General features: G+C 28.4%; 1 protein-coding gene across 1 annotated transcript; it reads left to right on the top strand.

The window, feature by feature from the left end:
• Positions 1-11,495: 11,495 nt before the first annotated feature.
• Positions 11,496-14,316, top strand: LOC143196950 (cytochrome P450 307a1). Its single transcript, XM_076404922.1, has 2 exons — positions 11,496-11,910; positions 13,066-14,316. Exons 1-2 carry the CDS (start codon positions 11,562-11,564, stop codon positions 14,193-14,195), a joined length of 1,479 nt encoding a protein of 492 aa, XP_076261037.1. The 5' UTR covers positions 11,496-11,561; the 3' UTR covers positions 14,196-14,316.
• The last annotated feature ends 13,359 nt before the right edge of the window (positions 14,317-27,675 follow it).

The following is a 27,675-nucleotide window of genomic DNA, read 5'->3' as shown; positions in this document are numbered from 1 at the left end:
ACTTCATCAAGTACTTTAAAAACATATAAATTTGAGATATGATTTGAAACTATCCCTCTGGGTAGTTTCTTTTATTTTATTTAATTTCAGTGGCAACATTCGGGTTCATACATTTTCTAGAAGTATTATTCGAAATGTTTGAAACCTCTGTCTGTTATAAGACATATATATCAGGCCATAATAACTTGATAAAATTACATTGTTCAATCAAATATGTATCAGTTTCCATTTAGCTGGTGAAATATGGCTCATAGAACTATTTAATGTGCAAGAAACCAAATATTTGGTTATTAGCTCTTTGTAATCTAATGTCTTAAGGCTTGTGTTTAATATTTTCTTTATATTTTGAGAATATATGCTCGTTAGAAGCCCATTCTCTTCTGTCTGTTAAACCTATAAAACCGAACACATCACATTATATTAAATATAATTTTCCATATTATTTACCGAAAAAATATAGTTTTCGATCGATTCGATAAAATATCGATTTCTTGTAATTGAGAGTATCGAACTTTTTAGTTGAAAATTAAAATATCGATTTAAAAACTTTTGGATATCGAACTTTTTTTGTGATTTCTCCCAGCGATAAAGTGAATTTTGCTTGAAAAAGTAGGGTTGAAGTGAAGAAATATCAATATTGGTAAAAATGAGTATCGGTATTTTTATATCGATTTTTTTTTTAAATATCGCAATATCGACATATCGATTTAAACTGCTTCGTAAATCTATTTTTATTGCGAAAATACCTGATGATAAACAATGAAACGATAAATAATGTATTTCCATGGTGTTATGTATGTGATAGAAACCACATGACATGTATATTATTGGCAAAATCTATCCAGCCCATGAAAAAAATCCCCTTTTTACCAATCAATCCCATTATTTTGACAAACTACCTTCGTCTCCGACTGCACCAGGCGCCCGATATCGAGTGGTGTCTGTTCTAAAATTGCCTAAAACCTGTCAATATTTCTTCTTGTTCTACTACCTACTTTATTCCTATTTATTTTTGGTCCTTTCACTCTCTCGATGACAACGCAATATTTTTAAAATAAGACAGATTTTTTCTGCAACAGAAGAGCGTAATATATCCATACATATTTATACAAATATTCTATTCAGTTCCCATTTAGGTTAAATTTAAATTATTTTAATTAACATATTGTTGATTTGTATATTAAATTTTGATATTAATTTCTATTATAGAAAAATGGCTGCTCCGTTGTGTATTTACAAAAAGGACAGATTTATTACTTTTAACAGAGGGGGGTGATATATCCATACAAATACATGTATAAAAATAAGCTCTTCAAAATGTTCCTGTTGATGAAACAAATTTTGTAAACACCTTATTCAACCTAGTAATCTGTCAATGATTGTGTATGTTTAAATATAATACAGCTTTTATTCTTCAACAGAGATGGGTAAATTTATACATAAATTAAATTTACATTATTTCAATCAATAAGTATTACAAAATGTAGCAACAGGAATACATTTTTAAATATTTTATCCGCTAACAATCTGGTATTCTGCCAATAATTGTGTATGAAGTATGTTGAAATTGAGACCTGGAATGACATCACTCAGCCCCAATTGGCTCAGTCAGTGCAATATCCTTAATTAAAATTCTTCTTCAAAATGAGCATGGGATGTTGAAAGTTTGTTGATATTCCACACTCTCTTAATTTGATACATCCAACTCATAAATTTCGGTTATAGTAAGAACTGATTAATTGTCTGAATGTAGAGTAGGTCGAATAGAAGATAGAACATTCGAATATTTCACTGTTCCTTTTTTCTCATTGACAATCCTGCTATCTCGCTTTTTTGAGATTTCACACCTTCATACCCAAAACAACGCTAAAGTGTTCACAAATTGAGGAAAAATCCACATCAGTAACAACAAAAATACTAAAAAAAATACCTTTGAATAAATTCAGAATTCACCATTTTTAACCGAGATCCAAATTATTTGACTTTTGACACTTCAAAGCTGTGCCAATATTGAGAAACGAATTTGGCACAAAATGAAAATGTAGGAAATATAAAATGTCATTTATCTCTCTATTATTAGAACTAAACGTTACTTTTTTAATTTTAATTAGTTTTTATTGTTGGAAAATAGAGACAGCTCTCCCAAACTTATTGAACAATCTAGTAGATTACCAATAATTGTGTATATTTCATCAATTAATAAATTATATATATTTATATTTTTATTTTATAAATTATAATTCGTTATGTATGTATTATATGTATATTAATATTATATAGTGGTTGATGTCACATTTTGTAAATAAAGTTATGTAAGGTTTTTAAGAAGTAAATTGTAACATAACATACGGTATGACCCTGATTCAAGAGTGTTTTATTTACGGTCAGATTGTTGGTGGTCAAGTTGAATTTATATCATAAATGGTCGTCCTTGTAAGTTAATCATTTTACAAAAAGGATTATTTATATATCTACCTTTAGCCATTTCAGGTGAAGCACTTGATTTACTTCTGGTTAGTTATTTATATAGGTTAAAAATGTATTAAATTATTTATTGTTCTGATATTAATGAATGTTTTTGTGTTGGGTTTTGTTATTGAACGTATTATTTGTTATTGAAATATTTAATTAAATTCAAATTCATTAGTTAAATAATTCTATAGCATGTCTTATAGAATTTAATCATTAAGTTTTTTAACTAACTATCCTTTCTATGCACAACAGGATACTCACAAATATATCCATATACTGTGCTTATTCTATTAAGTTCTCTATCTTCAAATATAATAATATGAAACGTAGAATTTTGTTTTTATATTTGTACTTATTTCTATATTTATTTTATTTTTGTTATGATTATACTAATTCTACTAAATTATGTACCTATATTTACATTTATTTTATTAGTATATTAATATTAATACTCTTAATATTACCATTTGGTTTCTATTTTCTATAAGGTATTTGCTGTTGTTCTGCTTCCACTTCCAAAAAAGCGTTTCTTGCCTTCACAAAGTGACCCATTTTCGGCTGAATAAGTGAGTGAATCTCATTTTTACTAACTAGGGTTTGTATTTCTGCTTAACATGGGCTCCGAACCACAGTCTTCGGCAAAGCCTACCGACTTACGAGTGGAAAACTTAAAGATCACTCCAGAAATTATCCAGTCTTTCCCAGTCTAGTTTTGGCATGATTTTCCTTGTCGGATTTTATCCTCTTGACTTGAATAATCAGAAATATAGATTTATAACCATGCCCCAGCAGAATTCGAACCCGCGACTATCGCAACAGTATTGTTATAACACTGTTGTAACTATATTTATTTCAAATTTATTCTTATATTTTATATAAATTTATTTTACTTTTTTATTTAATTATTTTTTCGGCCAAACTCTTTTATAATGTTATATTTATATTCATACTATTTCTAAATTTGTTTTTACTACTTAATTCTTATGCAGTCTTAATTGTTTTCGATTTGTATAGACACCATAGAGCTCATGATGATAATTTTATTAAAATTTTACTAGTGTTCCTCTCTTCTGATAGTTCATCGATTTTTTCTCCAAATAAAAATAATATATATGAGTCTTATTGTAAAATATTCTAAATTTCAATTACTTTACCTTTTAATATATTGCTTCAAAGTATCATTTAAAATATTTGTGATAAGTAATCCATGTTCTTAGTAAACTTAGTAAAATATTCACCAAAATAAATAATAATCCCATGAAGAAATTTTTAGGCAATATGGCAGATGGAGTAAAATATCCTATTAACGCTTTAAATTTTTTAACGATTCTCTAGGCAACACGTGGTATAACAAAACATCATTTAGTTTTACTAATGATACAGGTTTTTGAGCACATTTTTGGTGAATTACATTAATTTTGACAGAATAGTCTTGTGAACTGATAGATCTATCATGCAGGTCGTTTATTTTAATTAATTCACTTTCATCACATGCAATTTTGATCAATTTCATCGCATGCAGTAAATGAAGGTCAATTTGATGCTTTCTAGTCGAGGAATTTATAACTTTAACAAGAATTGTTTTGATTTTTTGAGTTTATTGATGGGATTTCCATTTTTTCAGTGCTTTAAATAAAATGTGGCTTTTTAGAACCAATTTCTAAAGACGTTGACGCGGTTTAGCGAGAATATGTCATCAAAATTATCCTGGTTTTTCGTTGAATGCACTTCTAATTTTATGTTGTTCTGGGTTTATTTTTAAGCGAAATAACATACATGTAATTACTTATATTACGTTATATATTAACATATATGTATTATTTATATTATTATAGATATAATATTATTTCTGATACTTTGGCATATCAAAATAACCGGTCACAGCTGAAGCTTTAGTGTCATAAAAGATAGAGTGCAGGTGCTCAAAGACCCTAGCTATAGACTGTTCCAATTAGGAAACATTCATGCTTTGAAAATCACCCCTACTGCGTGCATTCCTAGTACAAGCATCACAGTTCATAGTGTAAGGCCACCAAAGACAGGCTAAATTTGTCTTGGAAAACATAGTCTACTGAGAATTTGGGCAGAAACTTGCAGTTCAGCAAGTTCTCAGACGTAGACTATTGAAATTTGGAGTCACGAAAACTTGGGAAACCATTCCATACAGGGTATACCATGAAATTTTGGGTAAAAACTGTGCTATTCAGAAGATCATCAAAGGCAAACTGACAGACGAAGGTACAGGCGATACAATTATAAACTGTCCAGACGGACAATGACCACGTACATCCCTTTGGTCGTTTCTTTAAGGGGGAGGTCTTATGTCGCCCGAGTAATAAAGCGCTATATTTTCGAATCAAAGACATAGGGATTTGGTTTATTTTAGGAGAGATTTAAAAAGGCAGTGTTTTTGTATCACGACTTCTTTCCATGAAATAAAATAGTTTTTTAAATGTATTCAATTGGAAAAACATCTGGCACATATATTTTAATATAGATTAATATTAAATAAAAAATGTGTAATTATTATGCGATGCGTAGCAATTTTAGCGTGATTTATATTTAAAATGTATCAACGTTGAATGCCTAATCAGTTAAAATCTACTTCTTCAGTTTCGCAATGTATTTAGCATAAACCAATACGTACGAAATGTAAACAAATAACAATGAAATATATGAATGAACGCTATTTCGTATGGCACTTATTGATAACACAATAACAATACTAACGTAAATTTTCATTGCAATTTCGCATGGACGATACACCTACGGTTTAAAAAACCAACGTTTAACAACCCGTCTCCCCCATTCATATCTAACAATAATCAATCTGATGAAACAACGTTAAATAATGCGTTTTGTGTTAATTCTGCGTTATTGGGTTTGTTAAAATGCAATCAACGTTATTTTGGCGTTATTCGGTGTAATACATTTCAAAATCCGAATTTTCTAAACAAAACATAAGGCTTTCCTATTTTTCAGGTCAACCTGCAGTTTCAATTTACATAAAACAGTAAACAAAATTTTGTTTACTCATGATGAAATAATTGGGACATCGTATTACTACGCTTAGACTTCCAAACATTCCTTTTCTAATATCGAGTAAATTTCTATGTAAAAAATATACGTAATACGCTCAATAAACAAACAATTCTATAAAATATGGTATACCCAGTAGGGTATACATACAATAACATAGTAGTAACATACAATCATGTTTTATCATTAAATTATACATATTAAAAAATATATAAACGATTTGATACGTTTTAAAATTAATTATATTTCAAATTTTAGTTTTACATCCAAGAAATATATTGTATTAACAGAATACAAATACAAAATTCAGAATTCCAATTACAATTACAGAACAGATTAGACTGAAAATCAAAGAACTCTACTGGTCAGTCGAAAGAAACCCCCAACTTGGCTTAATATCAACGAGATTAGTTTATAAGTCAATTATAAAGCCTATCCGGACTTACAAAGTAAAAATTATGGCGTTGCATTAAAATATCAAACCGACTAGTGGTAATCCAACGCAGCCAAAACAAAGTTTTTCGATTAATTGTCAATGTTTATCGCTAGGTAACCAACGATCACCTGGAAATCAACTGAATTTACGAAATTATCCAAAATTTCGCCTAAAAACATGAAACAAAGCTACTAAATCACAGCAATATTAAAGCAATAGCAGTTACTATTACCAGTTAGTCATTAGGATGAAAATCAGAAGATTTTTGAAGCGTAACGTACCTTTCGTTAATTATCCTAATTAAGGCGATAATATATCTAATATGAGATGTAATTCAAAAAATCAGTACTAACACACTATTGCATTATCTATCCAAAGCTCAATTATATCAATTTAATGTCACCAGTAATAAATCTTATTAATATATACAAAATTATCAATATACATCAATAATTTGAAATCAGTGGATTTCAGAGCCAATAAGAGTTGAAAACCTTTTTAAAGGTAGTTATAGGGAACCAACAAAAACTTCATATCAACCCTATTTTGTTTTACCACCCAATTGTTGATAAGCAACGATGTTGGCACCAGATGTACAGGGAACAAGTATAAATCATTTAATAATCAGTGAATACAACGACCTGAAACAAAATACCTAATGTTTAATAGCTCATAAAAATAGAAACCAGATGATTTCTACTGGGTGTTTCAACTTTCAAGTAACACCGGAAGAACCTTCGTCGTTAATTTAATATATGGATTTTTTACTATGCGCTTTGGTTTTTTCTCACTCTGTTTCCTAAATGGTAATATGATATTATATCGGGCACCACTTGCTTATTTGAATGCTTTTAGTAATTCGAATAAGTTTGTGAAATTTGCTGTTTGTGGCGGTTGTTTTTTTACAACCTTACACTTTATTACTTTAATAAAGAAATATATATATATTGTTAAAAAGGAAATGCACAGCTCAATTTTCATTTTATCAGCACAACGTTTGAACATTAATTAATTGTTTGAATTGACCTAGCAACAAATAGACCTATTTTATTAGCATGATATTAGAACATCTCATTTTTAATAAGGAATCATAATTATTTGTTAATTGATTATTAAATAAATCTACTTGATTGTAAAAATATTGCCATCATATTGAAGTTATATAAAACATATATAATATATATAGTTTATTATTGAAAGTTATGTAAAAAATATCTTAAATATAGTTACATAGTTATTCTTAGTTTTAATGTATTTTAAAAATAATTATATATTCATTTTCAACTACATTCATCAAAATAACCTCCTTCAAGGATAATAGTTTCAGCCCAGTACTCCTGTAATTTTTAACTTTGGCAAACTCTTGTTCATTGAGTCAAAATGATTTCCTTAAAGCAATCTTTTAACGTCTGCAAACAGCCAAAACTCACTAGAAACTAAATCATCTGGATTATATAGTATGTGGCAACACACTATATAATCCATATAATTTTCCATAATAATCCATAATAATTTTTTAACAAAACTAAAATACTGATTTTAATAGTTACATAATAACATACTGTTGGTAAAATTCGACTTTATTCCTCGATACTCTTTCAAACTTTTTGCCTGTAGCATTGTTTTAAGGTCTGCGAACAGACATTAATCACTGTAATATGTGGCAAAAACATTAATTCTTGATTTTATTCATTTTATCCATTATTTCAAAAATAATAAAAAGTTATTTTATTTAGAACACTTTAATTTTGAAATAAATATCAGGTAGTCATTAAATGTATCATTTGTATATTAAACGTGGGCTTCAAATCACGGACCTTTACCACTAATTACCCAGATTAACACCCTGTGGGATATTAATAATTAGCATTTAGTAATCAGTCACCAATCAAGACATCATACCCGAAAAATTCGGCCGTACCCAGCGTGTTATATATTAAATGCAATTTATATATTTAGTACACAATAATTAATATTATCTATTGAGTCAGTGTTTGTTAATTTAATTTAAACGAAACCAAAAATTAATCATTAACATTTGGACAACACTAATAAAGAAAGTAAATAACGAAAAATAGTTAAATGACTAAAATATGGACCAGGGTTTAGAACGATTATATTAAAAGATTTCATTGAATATTTAATAAGCTCACAAGACACAGGTATAGCAGGACTTATGTTGAATATTTATACATTCTTTATATTAATGCATTAATGAAGTACAAGATTTCCGAACTCATCTTGCATAAGAATCATTTCGATATTACATTTATAAAACACTAGCATTGTCTCATTAAAATTATTTATTTTTCGTTTATTGAAATTTATATGCGAACTCGATAGAATATATTCTCTGTGTTTTTATTTGCATAATACACATATTTTAGAAAATATTTTAGTACGTTGAAAATGTCTGAGTTTGTATCGAGTAAATCGCATTCGCGGAAAGCTTTACTTAAAAAAGAAGTCATCAAAGAGATCATCGAATGCTGTGTGAAGCCTATGGCAAGTGTGCTTCATCAATTTCAACATGTGAATACTGGTTTCGACGTTTTAAAAATGGTGATTTTGATATCAGAGTCCAAGAGCTTTCTGGACATCCAAAAGACGGGGATTATAAGGCATTACTCGATGAAACTATCAATGGGGATTGCTATGGACTTCAATTTATACGATTGAGCCGAACACTGCGCGAAGACACAACAATGTTATTCTTCAGCATGACAACGCTCGACCACATGTTGCAAAACCGGTGAAAACATACTACAAAACAATAAAATGGTAAGTGCTATTCCATCCGCCATATTCTTCATACCTTACTCCTTCTGATTACCACTTGTTCCGACATATGAGTCGTGACCTGTCCAAGCAGCGCTTCATTTCGTATGAGGATTTCAAAAAATTAGTCGTTTTGTGAGTAACCTCAAAAAATACATCGTTCTTTCGAGATGGAATCCCTAAACTGCCCGATAGATGAGAAAAAGAAGCGGCTATCGATGAACAATACTTCGCCCATTGGTCGAATTGGTCGAAATTACACCACCTTCTATTGTTAGTTATATTTTTATTATAGTTATTTACTTTAGTTATTGTTATAAAAGAAGAGAATAATATATGAATTTGACATGTTTTTGAGCCCAAGCACCGAACCGTCATAATAATATTTTAATTTAGTGATTAAATATATTAAATATTTTTATAAAGTAACTCCTATTAATGAAAATATAAGGATACTTTTATATAAAATCCCCATGATTAACAAAATATCAATAAGTTCAAAATACTATATTATGACAATATAAAATTATGACATACTATAAATAAGATTATTTTTAAAACAGTAGTAGCTTCAGAGCACCAAATATAATAATATATAAGTATATATGATAAATACTCTTTACTTCTTTTTATTTATATTGAATAATAGGTATAGGTCACAGTAAATAAATGTATATTAAAATAACTTTAATTTTACCCTATAATATTTTTAGATTAATTTCGATATTAAAATATTAATTTAACTATAATGAAATAAAACTTCATTATTTTACCTTCAAGACAATAACTATCATATTCACTAATTGTCTATATTATATTATTCACCAGTTTCTCAAATCCCTTCCTGTAAGCAAATGTATTTATTTTAGGTAATAGTAGATACCTCAATTCAATTTTATTTTAAGTTTTTGTTACTACTTTGCTTCCAACTTGGTGTTTATATCCCACATGTGAACAAACTTATCTACAAAAGGAGAATTAACATTCTCATTAAGGTTCTCTTTTTAACTTTATTTAATTTTAATAATAAATTCATTTACTGACAAAATGCATTAACCAAATATTTATTACCTGCAATATATTACGTTAATTTGTGCATCAAGAATTAAAATGAAAGCAAAGAGTGCAAATATAAATAGCTTCATAGATTTTTAATTCCTCATTTGTTGGTGAGTTATTAGTTGCCACGTGAGACATAAGATAAAGTAGAAAGTAATAGATTAACGAAAGTCATTGAAGGCGAATTAAAGATGAGCTACCTGCAACGGCAATATTTCAGATTAACATAAAATACATAAAATAATAGTTTGAAATAAATACCTCTACTGACAGAAGAAAAACAGCTACTGTTTTAAATATCGAAAAGTGAAAGAAATAAGCAAAGATATAAAGTAAAACAAAGAAATAAGCAATTTTATTTAAAAATTTAGATAAAGAAATTATTCCTTATTATCTATTAATCAGCCTGGTGTATTTATTGTTTTTCAATTCATAATATAGGTAGGAAGTATGGATACAAGATACAGATTATATGAAAGTATAAATGAAGTGAAAATATGTAAGTTAAGATGAACTAACTACATAAGTTGCATATATGGAACACATAGGATAAACAAAAAAGAAATTATGAATTATTGAGGATGATTTTGTAAACGTTTTAAAGCATTGCTAAATATTAAGGTGTTTAACGAATAATGCAATAAGAAATGTGACTATATGATGTTTTATTCTTTGAACTTTTCAGTTCATTTCTTCTCTAGAAATAATTCATTATTAATTAACAAATAAATTAATTAAAAAATAGTTCATTTAATTATTGTAAATCGATTCCTTTAATATAAATTTCTATATTGTAAAAATAAATTACCTATTTGTTTTCCTTATTATTTTAATACACACACTAAAGTCAAATATCAATTTCATAATTATTCTATTCATATATTACTCCATTTATTACTCCATATTTATGTTTATAACATAAAAGTAAATAATAATCACACAAATTGGATGCTTGTTACAGTTCTGAAAAGAATATTACTTATGGTGCTTTTATTATAATGTTCGGTGTAGTTATTCAAACTTTTATTATTAGTTATTTGTGTTAAATACTTTATTGATTATTAAAACTTAATGAAAATCAAATTTAATTAAATGCAATTTAAAAATGTTAATCACTATTTGTTGAGATAGTTTGCATATATTTTAATATGTTTTAATATAAAAACATATATTAATTAGACAATATTATATTAATTTCTGATCTTATATTGAAAATATTGTCTAAACAAGGTTTTAGTAGCATAATATACCATTTTAAAAATATTCTCTTTACTTTATTATGTGAGAAACATGATCAACTTAAAAAATAGTTGTCGAAATTTAACACTGGAAGACAACTATTATTTATTTATTAATAAAATCTGGAGCTATCATTTGATTTTAAATAAAAATATTTATAAACAGTAAAAGTAATTTTTAAAATATAGATAATGTTATTTTTATCGAGGAGAATAAAGAATTAAATATGGGAATCCGTATATTTGAAGGAACGCACAAACATAACTGTAAGAAAAATAATCGAAGACAGAAAAACGATAGACAAGATCGTAAGCGTAAAAAACCGTGAGGAAGCTAGTTTATTGATACCCTAAATTGAATTAACGCGCCAATTTGGTAGGGTTGTAATTTGGTATAGCCATGCATGCCCCCCCAATAGACAGCGAGACGCGACCGCCAGTCATAAAGAGGGTAGCCGTAGGAGCGAGTACAACAGTGCCACCTTGAACACACGCCTGTGCTCACACGCAAGACCACGCATATCTTCAATTTTGTAACAATGATCGTGTTCACCGTTCTGTGCTTGATTGTGATGGTGCTCTTATTGAACCTGTGGTCGACCAAAAGACGGAAGGCCAAAGCTCAAAAGACGATCCCAGGACCCGAACCATGGCCACTTATCGGCAGTTTACATTTATTAGGAAAATACGAGACACCCTTCGAAGCTTTTACCGCACTCAGCAAAATTTACGGCGACATATTCAGCATCAACATGGGTTCTACACGTTGTGTTGTTGTAAACAATTTCAATCTGATCAAGGAAGTACTTATTACGAAAGGCGGCGACTTTGGAGGAAGACCAGATTTCATGAGATTTCATAAACTGTTCGGAGGTGATCGCAATAACTGTAAGTACTAATTTTTATTTTATTTACCCACCCGAAAATCGATTTGTTCGGTATTAAAAAATTATCGACCTATATTCATCGCTTAATTAAACAATATATTAAATAATAATTAAATTAATGTGCGTGTTCGTTTTATTTTTTTGGTTGTTATAATTAAATTGTGTCGATAATTTTAATACAAACAAATGTTCAAAAAAACCCGGATTATTTTAAATAAATATTCGAGTAATTTCTTTTACTTTTATCCGTAAATAAATAATCGATTTTAATTAATACTTTTCATGTCAAATGCAAGTGAAATTTCTAGAAATCGTTTAGTTATTTATCCAAATCGCTCGTTGTGTCCTCATAACTTCTCTATTACAGTTAGCAAGAATACCGTTACAAGAATACGGCAAGTCTAAGACAAAAAACTTAAAAGCATCATATTGCATAGGCGTAGCTTAGATTTATCCATTGATTTTTTCCTTACTTTCATTTCCTGACGAAACACTATCTCTATAACTTACTATGCACCAAAAACCAACCTAATACCGCAAATTAATATCAATCATATACCGAAAAAAAAGACGCATATTTTATACGATAACAAACACTACTAAAAGCAGTTATTAATAACATTACAACCATCAAAATTCATAAAATTCATTTGGTTAACTCTTAACAAAAAGTAATGGTAATCTGATTGAAAACATCGATTTTAATATTAGGTTATAAACTAGCAATGAACTTTGATAGCACGCCTATGTATATCGATGCGAAAAATACTTGTCTTGAAGCCAATCTCTGTCAACTTTCTGTCTTAACACCTGTTCATTCATAAGATTACTTCACTGCGTATACTCACACTGGCTACCCATGAACTTGAACTTGAAACTTCTAATGAAATTGAATCTGTTTGTCTGACAATCTCCGTGTTTTTTTTTTCGTTTTTACATTTCACTTGACGCACTTTTACTCTGGTCGGTAAAAAGTGCCCAGGTTCAATTCAATTGACCTCCATTCTCATTTTTATTATTATGAAATCCGATTTGAAATCGATTTGAGCCACAGGACTAAATATAATATTTTCGTTATTTATTTTTGATTTATTATTAAATGGTGTACATATGAGTAGAGGATTCAAGAAAATTAACTCTACTTTATTTGTTACAGCTTTAGCTTTATGTGATTGGTCAGTTCTCCAGAAAACCAGGAGAAGTATCGCCAGGGCATATTGCTCACCAAGATTCACGTCTCTCCAATATGACACTGTTAATGTAGTTGGATCCAATGAATTATCAGTGTTCATGACGGAATTGCAAGCATTACCTGCTAATCAACCAACCGATATAAAACCAGTGATTTTGGCTGCCTGTGCTAATATGTTCATGCAGTACATGTGTTCGACAAGTTTCCCGTACAGAGATAAAGATTTCATGAAAGTTGTCAGATATTTCGATGAAATTTTCTGGGAAATCAACCAAGGATATGCTGTTGATTTTTTACCGTGGTTACTGCCGATTTATAACAAACATATGAACAAATTATCGCATTGGGCAGGAGAAATAAGAGAGTTTATATTAGCCAGGATCGTACAAAACCATATCAACACTCTAGACTATCAGGCACCACCAAGGGATTTCACCGATGCCCTCTTAATCCATTTACAAGAAGATCCAAACATGGAATGGAACCATATCATCTTCGAATTAGAAGATTTCATCGGTGGTCATTCAGCTATCGGTAATTTAGTGATGATGGCTTTGGCTTCGGTAGTTAGATATCCGGAAGTAGCGCAAAAAATCCAACAAGAAGTCGACGATGTAACTAAAGGTCAAAGATACGTAAACTTGTTCGATAAAGCGTCGATGCCTTACACAGAAGCTGTTCTTTGGGAGACATTACGGAAAGCATCATCACCAATAGTACCACATGTTGCATCAACAGACACAGAAATCAACGGATGTTCAATCAAAAAAGGAACCATGGTATTTTTAAATAACTACGAACTGAACCTTAGTCCGGAATATTGGGATGAACCCGATAAGTTCAAACCAGAACGATTCCTATCACCAGCAGGAAATGTCGTTAAACCAGCCCATTTTATACCATTCAGTACAGGAAAACGGACGTGTATCGGTCAGAGACTAGTACAATGTTTCAGTTTCATACTTCTGGCCACGTTGCTACAAAATTACGATATCTATCCAGGTTCAGAGATACACATCAAACCCGGATGTGTAGCAGTAACTCCGGATTGCTTCAAATTAATTTTGAAACCGAGAAATACGGAACCGAATTAAATTTTTTAAAAATTAACGCGTAAAATTAAAACGACGGAAATTAACAATTAAGAAAAATGCCACAATGGTATTCTTAGAATTAAAAAGAGACATCTTTATTGTACTAAGAGACTTTACAAGACTGGAGTTATGTTATGCTACATCATCTATATTTTTAAGTATTTTTTATAATTGAATTTGACACATCACGTTTCATTTTTTAATGTAGAGGGGAACGGAAGAGGGTAAATTAATCCCTTAAGCATTGCTATTTATTATCATTCTGCATTGTATATACACAGTGGGATATTGAGAAATTGATAATTAGAAAGAGATCAATTTTTGATTTGTAAGCTTGAAAATGTAATGTTTTTAGATATATAATGTATGATCAAGTAATTGTTAGAATATATAATACATATGTAAAGTAAACAAGTTATATATATATTAATGAGTTTAGCAAATGATATACGTTTCATTGATATTTGCTACTCAATAATTAAATGATACTGTGTTAAAACGCACATGTAATATATTTGTTTGTAGATGTATAAAAAGATTTATCAATAAATTTTTATTTTTCGAATTATTGTATTGTATACTAATTGTTGCTTTATCATTCTGTCAATTGTTTTATTTTTCCTGTCAAGTACAAATTACTTTTTGCATTTTTTGAGCTTGTAAATTGATGAATCATTTTTTTGTTTTATTATATTATTTTTTTAAATTAGACAGTTTTTATATTATGTGAAATGTTACAATTTCTTTCACTGTTTGTTATATATGTTTAATTTTATCAATTACTCCTTTAATTTTAAATAAGATTTTTTTTAATCGTAATGAGACTGAATAAAAAGGAATGTATTTATTACTACTTCCTCTTGTTTCATTTTGTCCACGTTATTTGTATTGATATATTTTATGATATTTGCTAAATACATTATTTTAAAGGTTTAAGTTCTTTCAATACGTGCTTTTTAAATCGCAAGGTGATACCAAGATCGTAACAAGGTTGCCAGGTGAATTTGTTTATAATTAATGTATGTCTTTCAATTTTAAAATGAATAATATACCACGACAAAATAATGTCAACAAAAATATATTACTTAAAACACGATACAAACGGTTCAATACAAAATCATTTCAATATTTTTAATGAAAATAAATTTATTGTTTAAGTGCCGAAAAAAGAAACCGTAACTATACAACCGAAACTAATTAGATGATACCAAATTAGATACACCATTGAAATAGTATACATTGTAACGCCGTTTTCATTAATTCTCATATTTTTTAATCAGGATCCGCTTTTGTCGCTTTTTAACTATTTTCAGGAACTATTGGAACAGAAATCAAAATTAACATTATTTTTTAATACTTGAAGATTTTGCACACAAAATATTTTCAACAAGTTTTTTTTATAAACATCTTAAATATTTATTCTTATAATACTCAAAAATATTATTTTTATTAAGTAATTTTAATTTTGTTTTACCTTTATAAATTATATTGTTAATTATTAATTGTTGTTATTTATTATATATTTATTAATTATTATATTGTTTATTTTGTTAGTATATATGGAATGGATCATATGCGATTTTCTTGTTATAATACTGGCAAATTTATTGTTTAATTTAATTTATATTTTTTATATTATATATACTAACCTATATAATTTTCAGATGTTATCACTCTCGTAGTATCAAGGAAAGACTTTTTCTACTCTTAACCAGTTTTTTATCGTCTAATTAACTTTAAAAGTTACAATAATAATGGTTTCACCGGTTTTTCAAGATTAAAATTTATTTGAATCTCAAAAAGATGACCCTAACACTATTTTTAATAATACTGTTAAATTCATTTTAACGTCTATTTATTAACATATTATATTATATAATATATTTAAGCAAACATTTGTCAATATAATGGAAATTACTTTAATATTAAAAATTATAGTCATTAGAAGCACACAAAAATTATTCTCCATTTCAGCTTCTTGAAGAGGAGCTATTTCAAACTAAAGAATTCCTCGAAAATTTAGATAAAAATAAAAAGAAATAATAATCTCATGGAAAAATGTTTGGACTATATGATGGAATGTTTTCAGTTTATTTACGACTTTCTAAAGAGATATATGCTTGCCATTATATAGTGACAAAACACTTCAATTAATACTTTTTAAAACTTTTGCAATTTATCAATGATACTTGATTTTCAGAATATTTTTGGTGAATGAGTGTTAATAATTATACATTTTAAACACAAAAATTATGGGTAGATCTCAAACAACTCAGTACAACGAATACTCTTCCATGTATCTGGTGGGACACGAAAGGAATAGTTATTATGAATTCCTGCAAACTCCTGGTCAGATGGTGAATGCGAAACACTATAACAATTATATAAAATTATACTAAAATATGTTAATATTCAAACAAATTAATTGAACGACACTTAGGATGTTAATCCGGTTGTTGATGGTAATATAATTAGAAAAAGTATATAAGTACAATTAAAACTGTCGTATATTGAACCGCAATAATTATTGTTGAACGATTGTGATATGATAACAAGAGATTCCAGTTTCAATGTCAATTCCCCATCGACGTATATTAACATAAAACTACAAGTGTTTCATTTTCTTTTCACTTCTAAACACATCGCGTATTGTATTACGTGATTGGCCTGATGTTTTTAACTAGAAACACGCTTAATTTTAAAAACATTGTAGATGGAAGACTTGCATTAGATTTATAATATATAACAAATTCGAAATAATTATATAAAGCTGAATATTACGCATTATAACGATATCATATAATAACGTTATATTCAACCAATTATAAATAAAGTAATTATGGATTCTTGCATAATGATGAGCCGGAAGCTTTTTAATTATAACAATTGTGAATTAATTTTGAAGGACTTTTTTTAATCAAGATTTTGATTTTTTAATTACTATTTTTCCCCATCGTTTTGGTAGATTTTGATTTCTACCAGAACAGTTGGCTCATTCCTGTTTTCTTAGCGAAAAGAGAGGTGCCACAACTACCTGTAAATAATTTTCTTTTAGGTAAGCAAATTCATTATTTCCTGTTTATGCAAAACAACTTTTATTCTTTCAATATTGAACGTAAACCTGTCATTGCCATGAATAATAAACTTTCTTTAGTTTTCGAACTAAACTTTACTTTCGAACATTTTCGTCTGACCACAAAATTCTTGTAAACTATATCGAAATCAACACACACACACACACACACATCACAGACTATTATCAATGGAATATGTTTTCTGTAAGTTCTCAAGAGCTAGAAATGTAAACTTTCGTGTAAATGATATTTTGTTAACATCTTCAAAGACGGAAAAAAAGTGATACATAACAAGTAACTATTATAGTTCTGTAGGATAGTTTACGCCATCTATTGTAAATCCGTCATAATATATTTACAATCACAGTCGCAATAACAATTAAAAGGTCCAAATAATATCCATAATAAACACAAATATTGGTACTTAAAAATAAATGATCATAGTACGAAAATAAACGATGTGTTTTAAATAAACGACGAAGTTAAAATTCTTGTAAGCTATCAATTTTAATTTAACTAATTAACGTAAAAAAAAAACGAGATATATCGCTTCTTTTATTGATTTAGGAATATTCACTTATATTCCATAAAGCAATATTTACGAAAAACATAATTTCTATATTTTTATCAAACGAAATCTACCAATGAAAATCACTTGAACTCTGCGGGAAACCGTTTAAATAAAAATTCAAATCGAAGTCAGAAATAACCTGTAACATTAATGAAGGAACTATAGGTAACATTGTAATAGCTATGAGAGTGATTCAAAGAAAAGGAAAATAAATTCTGCCTAATATATCGGAAGCCAATCATTATGAACATTAATTAACCGCATTAAGATCTAGTTGCTAAATCGATTATAGATTATTAAAACTACGAAAATTTATTGTCTTTAATATATACTCGCTTTTGACCTAGTTTATGTCTAGACTGGTAATTTTACAAAATAATATATTAATATATCGACAATAACACCAAATATTATGATATACTTGTTAAAGAACAGTTTTCAACAGAAATCAATATATAATCCTTGATGTTTTTTAATGCTAAAGTAGGAAATATTAAATTCACCATAGATTTTCCCCGTTAAGGAACGAGTTTATTTATTTCAACCAATAAATATAATTAACCAAACTACTTATATGTACAAATAAGAAAAGTCCTTAGAAAACTACTCATTTTCTTCTTTCGAACATTTATTATATCGTACGAATACTTTTTTACAAGATATATAATATAAAATAAATAGTTGCCAATATAGAAACAAATATATTTATAAATTATGCAAATTAATTTGTAATCCTTAATTAGCAACAATAACGATTCAATCAGGACTCTCTATGAATCAATATTTTCGTTTGTAATTTGTAAACAATGCCATAGCATTAGGTGCAAAGTTAAGAAAAATATTTAGGTTGACTTCCATAGTAGACTAAATTAACTAATATAAAATATAACAGAATGTGTTATTTTAGTACAACATGTTATTTTAATATAACCCTAAAAACCAAGTTTTCAGTATATATATTATTACTAATTATGCATATTGTTTGAAATTTGAACTCAAATGAATCTTGTTTTATTGTAAATAATATTTGCTTTTCAAAACAAAAATGCAAATACAAATATGTAAAACTATTCTAGAATCTAGAATTCTAGAATCATCCATAATATCATGATTAATTAATGACTGAATTAATGACTGCCAAACTATTGTTAAGTATGGTGTTCAATTACAAAGGTCTGCAAAAAAATATCTAAAAGCTGTTTAGGTTTTATAACATAGTCTTTATGTTTTTGGAGATATACTGAATCGATATACTATCGAGAATGACTTCCTTTTTGTCATAGGACGACACGTTGCTTGACAATTTGAGTAACTATGCTACACGAGTTATTGCACTCAATACTAATTATAATACTACTCGAAAAATATGATTTTATTTAGAATCCATTAACGATACATATCTTTACCTAATATATGTTCACTAGCATAACTGAAACTTTTTTCCCAGTGAGACTCCTCTTTGCACATTTGCACTTCTGCGAAGAATCTCTTTGAAGCATCCAACAGTAGTCTGATATCATTAAAACGCTCTTTGGTATCTTTTCTCCATTTATTTAATGTCCTAGTAAAATCGTTCACCTTGCTTTTCACTCACATCTCCCAACATTCTCAGCAAGTAACTGAGATGGAATTCAATTCTAGACTCATTAGGCGACCTAAAGCTTCAAATTCTTTTGATGATTTGCTTATAGTTCATATTTGGGATGTGATCTTACAAATTGCTTCATCAATCCCAACTTTACGTGCAACGGTGGTAAAAGAGGGTTCTAGAGGGATACGACTTCATTGGAGACGTAGTAGGGATCATCGACTACAGCACGCAATATTTCGTTTTAGAACTGTTGAATAATGGCTACATTAGATTTGCCTGAAGTACCTTGTAATTGCATAGGATCAAATGGGCATAAGAATTGATCTGAATTAGATTCAGTTTAAGTCCCAATGGTTTTCTTTTAGTAAGTATGTGTTTCTTGCAAATTAGACCTCAGTCTAGATGTTAAGTTAATGTGTTAATGCCTCAATCATCTCAGATAAGTCAGTCCATCACTTGCCAGTCGATAGGCTTAAACCAAGCCCAAATATGGATGCATGAATGGTAAAAATAAAGTTATAAAATATAATAAGAAAAAATAAAAAAGGAAATGTAAAACCACAAGAAAATAGGATGTTTACTTTTCAGCAAAATGACACAAGAAAAAGCCAAGCTTGATCTAAATTATATCATAAGGAGTACGAACAATAAAAATAAAAACGTGTTCATTACGTGTTATATTAAAACACGATAAAATTAACAAAATGGAGCATGTGAAATGTATTACATAAACGAAAGTAAAAAATAATTCGGGAAAAAAGATACAAACAAAAATATATTTTTAAGTAGATCAAAATAACAGCGATACATAAAACGTAGACAAAAAGCATGCATTTCAAGCCTTATTATTATATAATGCTATTTTCTAGAACGGCACTTTCATAATCTCCTAGAAATCAAAATCGTTCATCAGAAATAGAACAACTTTTACCATTTCGTTTGTTTATTTATCTACTTCTTTTTTGTTTTTTTTTGCAAAATTTTTGCACAAACCTATTTTATTGACGCTTCTTAGATTGATTGCGTAAAATATTATTTTGTCAATATCGAACTTATTTGGCGAGTATTTTCTCAGAACGACCGATTTTCGAATATATTATAAATCATGGGTCAATTTAAATATCCCCCCAATTTTCTGGTAGCTACGTCGAAGTCTTAATACCCGGCTATTACTTTTTCGGTGAAATTGAACTGGTCCCAAGATCGTTTTTATAAACATGACTTAAAATTATTCATGTAAATGTCAATTAATTTTTTAGCTGTGCAGCTCATCAACGTTTCACCATCGGTATTTACATACTATAAAAATTTATGTACAAAACTACAGGCAATTATTTCTTAATTAGTACATCAAAGGGGCATGACTCCTACTTCATATTTACAAACTGTGCGTAAGTACAGGGTTCCAGAAAAGATATTGTGTATGGTAATGGCTAATGTTCTTTTAGAGCTTGGATACCAGGCGATTTTAATAAATACCTCACCTTAACCCAGATCATCTCAATCAACTTAGAAATATTATTTTAATTAATACCTACCAGGGTAGTTTTTAATAATAATGATATAATACTAAATTGAGAGATTATGGACAGAATAGTGATCACTACTTGGTAGTCATGATAATAAAGCCAGACAACCTATCAATGAAACAGAAACAGTCAACAAAGAAGGGTATACAGTTTGAAACTATAAGAACTATACTATTGCAAAAGTTATTACTAGTTGTTGACGACTAACTAATTTTTCTCTACTATAACTTAAAACTAGGTACTTATCTAGAAAGACCCATTAATCTTTACTTAGTCTCTAATAAAATAATATTATGCTGTGCTACGAACACTTTTCAGTATTTTTACTATTTACCATTTCTATACTTCGCTGCATAAGATCATACGGTTTAGTTATCTGCGTCTGAATCTGCGTCCTTGTTCAGTGTTGTCCAAGAGTTGCAGCACTTCGGTATTTACATGGAATCTTTCTTATGTCTTGTTACAAATCTCTTAATTTCCTCTATAACAGTTGGTTCCTCGTTAACAGAAATTCTCGATGTAAGTAACTTGTTCGTGTACTATCTAGGTGCATCGACAATACTTTTCAGCACTTTTATTGAAATACTTGTATTATATTGATGTTACTTTTCGCAGAACACCTCCATAACTGAATTCTGTAGGTCCATATAGGTTTTTGTAACCACTTGTATAGCAGCAACTTATTTTGTACGCATAGTTTAGATTTTCTTCTAAATAACTAATACATTTTTTTTAATTTTCGAGTTCATTTCTTTTTCTTTTTGACGTGCTGTCAAATAGAGAGAGAAAACAATATTGAGGACAAACAACTGAATAAATCTGAAATAATTTTAAGAACTGATTATTGGAAGCAACGGAACTGACCTCTGTTATTAACAAAAGATCTGACCAAGAATAAAAGGCATGATGGTCCGAAGGGATAACAATCGAAAATCTGAACCTACTGTTTAATGTGAGCTCCGAAGCACGGTTCTCGGCATTAAGCCTATTGACTGGCGAGTGGTCTACTTAGAGATCAACCCATTGTTACTAGTGTAACTGGGATGACTTTCCCCCTTAGATTTTGCACTCTTGCCTCATGGATAATCACATCTATAAACAATCACAAACATAAATTTGCAACCATGCCCCACCAGGATTCGAACCCGTGACTACACCTAGAATCGAAGGACCGTTCTGTTATCTTGACCACTAAACCTACCAAGCCTGCAGCTTAAGATCCCAGAACATTAGTCTTCTGTCCTTAATACGTAACAATCTTGAGTTTATACAGCAAGATATTTTAATGGACATGGTTAGCTGTGTAGACGCCACTGTAAATTAAGTTTCTGATGGTTGCAGTTGGATGTGCAGGATGCAGTTTAATATTAAAAACGAATAAGGAGAGGAACCTTCTCTGGAGACACCTAAAGGTTTTTCATTCATTGAAAAGTCTTCTTACTGTATTATGTTATATTAAAAACAACTTTTTTTGCAGCTAAAACAATTAATATTCGATTCGATGTAGCATAACCTTTTTTACGTATGTATCTGATTTTATTAAAAGATAGATATTAGAAAAAATAAAGAAAATTAAAAGTGAAGAATTATTAGATATACTTGGATTAATTCACAAACAAGACGTTCTCCAATAGTTGTCTTGCTTCCACGTTAGTATGATTTAGTAACCTTCTTTCATGTTTTAAGGCGAAATCTTGGATAACTTCGCAAATCCATTTGATTTCCATCTTACAGTTCTTCGTTGGTTACGTAGCGCTAAGCATTAATAATTAATCGAAGGATTTTGTTTTGGCAGAGTTGGATTAGTTGATTTGAATTTTTAGTGCAACCCCATATTTGCACCCCATAGGTCCAAATTGGCTTTATAATTGTCTGATAGATCAAGTTGAGACTATCTTCCGACTAACCAGTATAGTTGTTTTATTTTGGTTCTAATGTGTTTTGCTTTTTCCTATGGGCCTAGGATCATTTAGGGAAACATTTCTTTCCTTCAACATTTCTTCACTTCCAAAATATTGGTACATCAGCTCAATTGTCTTTTTGCCGGATTCCACTGTCGACTCAGTCTTTTTTATAAAGCCATAATGATGTTGATTCATTTAAATTGTTGAATCGCCTTTAATACTGTAAATATTACGCTTTTGTTCCTTTAAAATGACTCTGATCTGTCTATATTGTTACAAATGTTTGATTTTGTTGCTTTTACAATTTTTCCATTGTCATGTGAATTTGTTTTATTTTACTATATCCCTTTACTTGCTAATATTTGAAACATGAAAGTTTTATATTTTTCCACTTCAATAATTATTTTTCTCTGCTCCGTCCCTATATTCCTGAATTATATTTCATATTTGTAGATTCTCTTGTCAATATTTATCCATAATTAATACAACATCATCAGCAAAAGTTTCCCTTGGATACATTTTTTATAAACTTATATATCCAATTATATTTTATTGAATGCTTCCTTAATATTTCTTGTATATAAATTCTAAATACACCCAGCTTTTTTCCCATAGCCTTTCTGAAGTTTTCTTTTTGTTAATAAATTCCAAAGTGAATTGATGAAATCAAATAAGTTTTGATTACCAGCAACAATTAAATGATAAAACAAATTAAAGTAGATAAGTAATAGAATATTTTCATTATGAACTACTTAATTTATTTTTATTAATTTTTTATTACAATTCATATAATCGTTTAAAGTTTAACATGTAAACAAATTTTCTTTAATGACGATATCCAACCAATAAAGTGAACATATTATTATAATTAATGATATTATGGAAATATATTTTTCCAATGCCAATTTCTAAATTTATAGTTATGCGGCCAATTTGAACAACTGTTAAATTTTTGTCTTGATGAAACATTTATTTAATATTATATTTATGTCTAACAATATTACAAATCAATTTAAATTGCATTAATAATAAATTAGTTAAGCTATCGAATAAAATAAAACACGATATTTATGAAATTAATAATTAAAATGATATTGTGATTCTTATATAATAGTAAGGAATTTAAAATGTTTTTGAAATGTTAAACGCAACTTATACTTTTTTTTTCAAACAGTAGAGTAATAAAATTAGTTGCATATAAATTGTTTTGGTTCTAAAACTCTTGTTTAGCTATTTACTGTATTAGCTTCGTAGTTTTTGTTATGTTTATTGAATATTTGAAAAACTGGGAATGCTCTTCATTTCCACTCAAGACTGACAAAAAACAGGACTAACTCTAGAAATATGCTCTGGAAATTATATAACACATATAACTGCTACCTAGGAAGCCAGAAATAAAATCAACATATATTTTAAGCTTATAACATGATTAAGGAACGGGAGATAATGGCTAGATAACACCACTAGAAGGGGTGATACAGAATTAAAAGTTAGGACTACGTTATGATCATTATTTAATAAAATATGTTATTGTTATACAACAAACCATACTGTAAATAACTGACTATTTCGAATATATCTAACATAATCTGCAGCAGAACAGAGAAATCTGAGAAAATTCTGATTTGAGCGTTCATTGGTGAAAAGTTGAAAATTAATCAATCAAATGGATCAAATAGCAATTTAATGGATCAAAAGTTTACAAACATGTAGTTTATTAATGTCAATTTTTCTTTGTAGATTAATTGCTTAATTAACTGTGATATTATTTATTCGGAATGAATATACCCGCAGAAATTTCTGTCACTTACCAGTCACTTTTTCCTCCATCTAATATTAAATTATTCTCTTTGGCTCATGTTATAACATTAATCGAAAAAGCCTCATTCTACCTAAGTTAATCTTATGCTATATCCAAATTACCATCGTATACATAATATATTAAGACCCCTTGATATATTATGGAAGATGATACCAAAACAAGAGCATCTAAATTATTCTACCTGAAAAAAAAAACACTTTAATTAATTGGGTTTATTAATTAATAAATTTGCTAATATTTAATTTATTGAAATATTTTGTCTTGTCTTGAAATAGAATAAATTTGTTATGTTATTGTTTATAGATCTAAGTAAACTAAAGTTTTCTTATTATTTTTACATTTTTTTATTTTTATTCATGTTGATCATTACTTAGATTCTAAAGCAATAATATTTTGTACTTCACAATCAAAGAGTTTGATCCACGTCCTATTTTTAAACCTCTGTCCTAATTTAGTGGTATCCAAGAATTGCAATACTTCGATGTTGAAATGGGATTGAAGCCTTTCTTCATTCCTTGTTGCGAATCTCTTGCTTTCCTGTAGTCAGATTTTTCATTTATGATACACCTGTGACATCACAGACGCTTTTACCTGTTTTAGAAACTTTGATTGTTAAGTAGACTTCTTCTTATTTAACTCTAAAAAATCTTAACTGATATGGAAAATTCAAAAATTTAATATATTGCTTCTATGACATTTTCTGATGACAAGTTTGTGGATGATTCAGGACAGGCCAGAAGCTTCAGTTTCGACCACAAACTTTTAGACTTAGGACAATTTTTGAGTTCATATAACCAAAGCGCAGATGAATACCTGATAGTTTTGCTACAAAAACGATAATATAAAATATTTTATATTATGATGACAAAAATGTTGAGGATTGTTTTTTACTTTTAAGTGCCAAATATATTTGATAGTGTGTTCTGGATACTCATAATATTGAGCTTTTGTTTAATATTATTAGAGATATATGAGTAATGCCTAATTGTGCCAGTGTTACTGTTTTGTTTATAGTAGTACATCTAAGTAAATTGGCGGTGATAAAAACATGTACTTAGAGAATACATATGAAAATACAGGACTTAATTTTTTTTATATTTTCAAATAATTTAAATTTTGTAAACTCCTCTTAAGGGCATATTTTTAAAGTTTACAGAAAAAAAGAGTTTACAAAATTTAAATGATTTGCAAAGATATAACTGTTTCAGTGACGTAGCATCTAAAACGAAACTTTCCTTTTTCAAGATTATTGACATCATATCTCAAGTTCTACTAAACCGATTTACTTCAAATTTGGTGTGAGCCTTCTCTACATATTCTTCTATCGAAAGTGCTAAAAAATCAAACAATCAAATCAAAAAGCAAATTTTCGTCAAATGTTTTAGAAAAGACACAATTTTTATTATGTTTCTACTTTTCCAAATTTTTTAAAAATAATAAAAATCCAAATATTGTTGTAGTTTACTTTATTATGATAGAAGAATGTATAGAGAAGGCTCATATAAAATTTCAAATAAATCGGTACAGTAGAAACTCAAAAAGTAGTTTCAAAAAAAAACGCGTTTAACTATATCTCCAAAAACAATTAAAATTTTAAAAAATCCAATATTATACCATATTAGACCATATTCTTAAAGGTTTAACCTTTGAAAAGTCTTAATATACTCTTAATAAATCCTAATGAAATAACTATGAGATGTATTCAAAATAAATATTCTCAGATCTAATTAGAGTTGGAGAAGAAACCGCTTAATATTGATTCATCTCGGTGTTATATTAAACAATGTAACAAAAACTACACCCTGTTTCTTTTCATCAAACTCTAGGATATAAAAAAAACTATATTATTTTATATATAGGATAAATATCTAGTAATCAAATTTACAAATATATTACCGATTAATTTAAAATAAGCCTACCAAATTTGCAATATTTTTGTTCAAAGTTATATTATAATTTAAATATTTTTAATTTTACGAGGTATTATGAAAACTAAATATATATTTGTTGACAAACTTTCCACACACGGAAAAGTATTTAATCTATTTTAAATATTTTAAAATCAAAATATTGTTTAATGTGACGTATTAATCAAGGTTTCTGATCTAAAATATTTTTAATAACGACCACACGAATTTCAATTCACAGTAGCAAATAAAAAACAGCGGCAGACTGTCATCCACTCGATATTTACTTATACGTTTCATTCAACATTATGTCACAGTCTACCTTTGACTATCTGATCCATCATTTTCATTTTCAATACCAAACTCAACGATTTGATATATTACCGTTTCAAAATAAATCCGTAGATATTTCAAGTAAAGCCTTTCTTGAAGTGAAAATGTAAACATATGATATACGGAACATATTTAGAAGTTTATATATTGTCTGATATTTAGTAGATTACCTTGTATTGACATTGGAGCCCTTGATGTGCTGCATTATACGCTATAATGGTATCAGTGGTGTATCTTAAAATAAATATTTTTTTATATAATTGTATTATATTTAAAAACAATTTGTAAATATTTGTATTTATTAAGTAATTAAGTAAATAATATTGCGAAAAAAAATCTACTCTCAACTCAAATCAAATTTAATATTTAAATAAGAAATTTTCGATATCTAGTAGGCAGGCAACAAAACAATACATAAGAAATAAACAAATTTACTAAGAATGATTTAAATAAAAATCAACAAAATTGTCAATATTCTAAAATTAACAGTAGAAATATAAATAATGTTAATGAATATATTATATCAATAATATAATACTGATTCATAATAATAAATCATAATAATAATAATTATCAGAGACTAATTAATGAAACACCAGCTTTTAGACAACCTTTAACTTTTTTCATCAAGATACTCTCCTTTAAAAGTTATGTATTCAATTCAACGTTCCTCTAAGTTTGTATACCTATTTTTTTCAAGTCTGCCAATAGTCACTAAAGGGCAAATATGGACTATCGGTGGGTGGTAA

This window comes from Rhynchophorus ferrugineus, unplaced genomic scaffold (genome assembly GCF_030347505.1).
Source record: "Rhynchophorus ferrugineus isolate W39M unplaced genomic scaffold, kcgeb_rfMv2 rfM5, whole genome shotgun sequence".
In the NCBI taxonomy this organism is placed as follows: Eukaryota; Metazoa; Arthropoda; class Insecta; order Coleoptera; family Curculionidae; genus Rhynchophorus; species Rhynchophorus ferrugineus.
Note: the sequence above shows the minus strand (reverse complement) of the source record. Positions and strands in the feature narration are given on the sequence as shown.

Coding starts and splice junctions, on each gene's coding strand:
- LOC143196950 (XM_076404922.1), top strand. CDS start 11,562: ATGATCGTGTTCACCGTTCTGTGCTTGATTGTGATGGTGCTCTTATTG. Junction 11,911..13,065: donor CGGAGGTGATCGCAATAACT/GTAAGTACTAAT, acceptor TATTTGTTACAG/CTTTAGCTTTATGTGATTGG.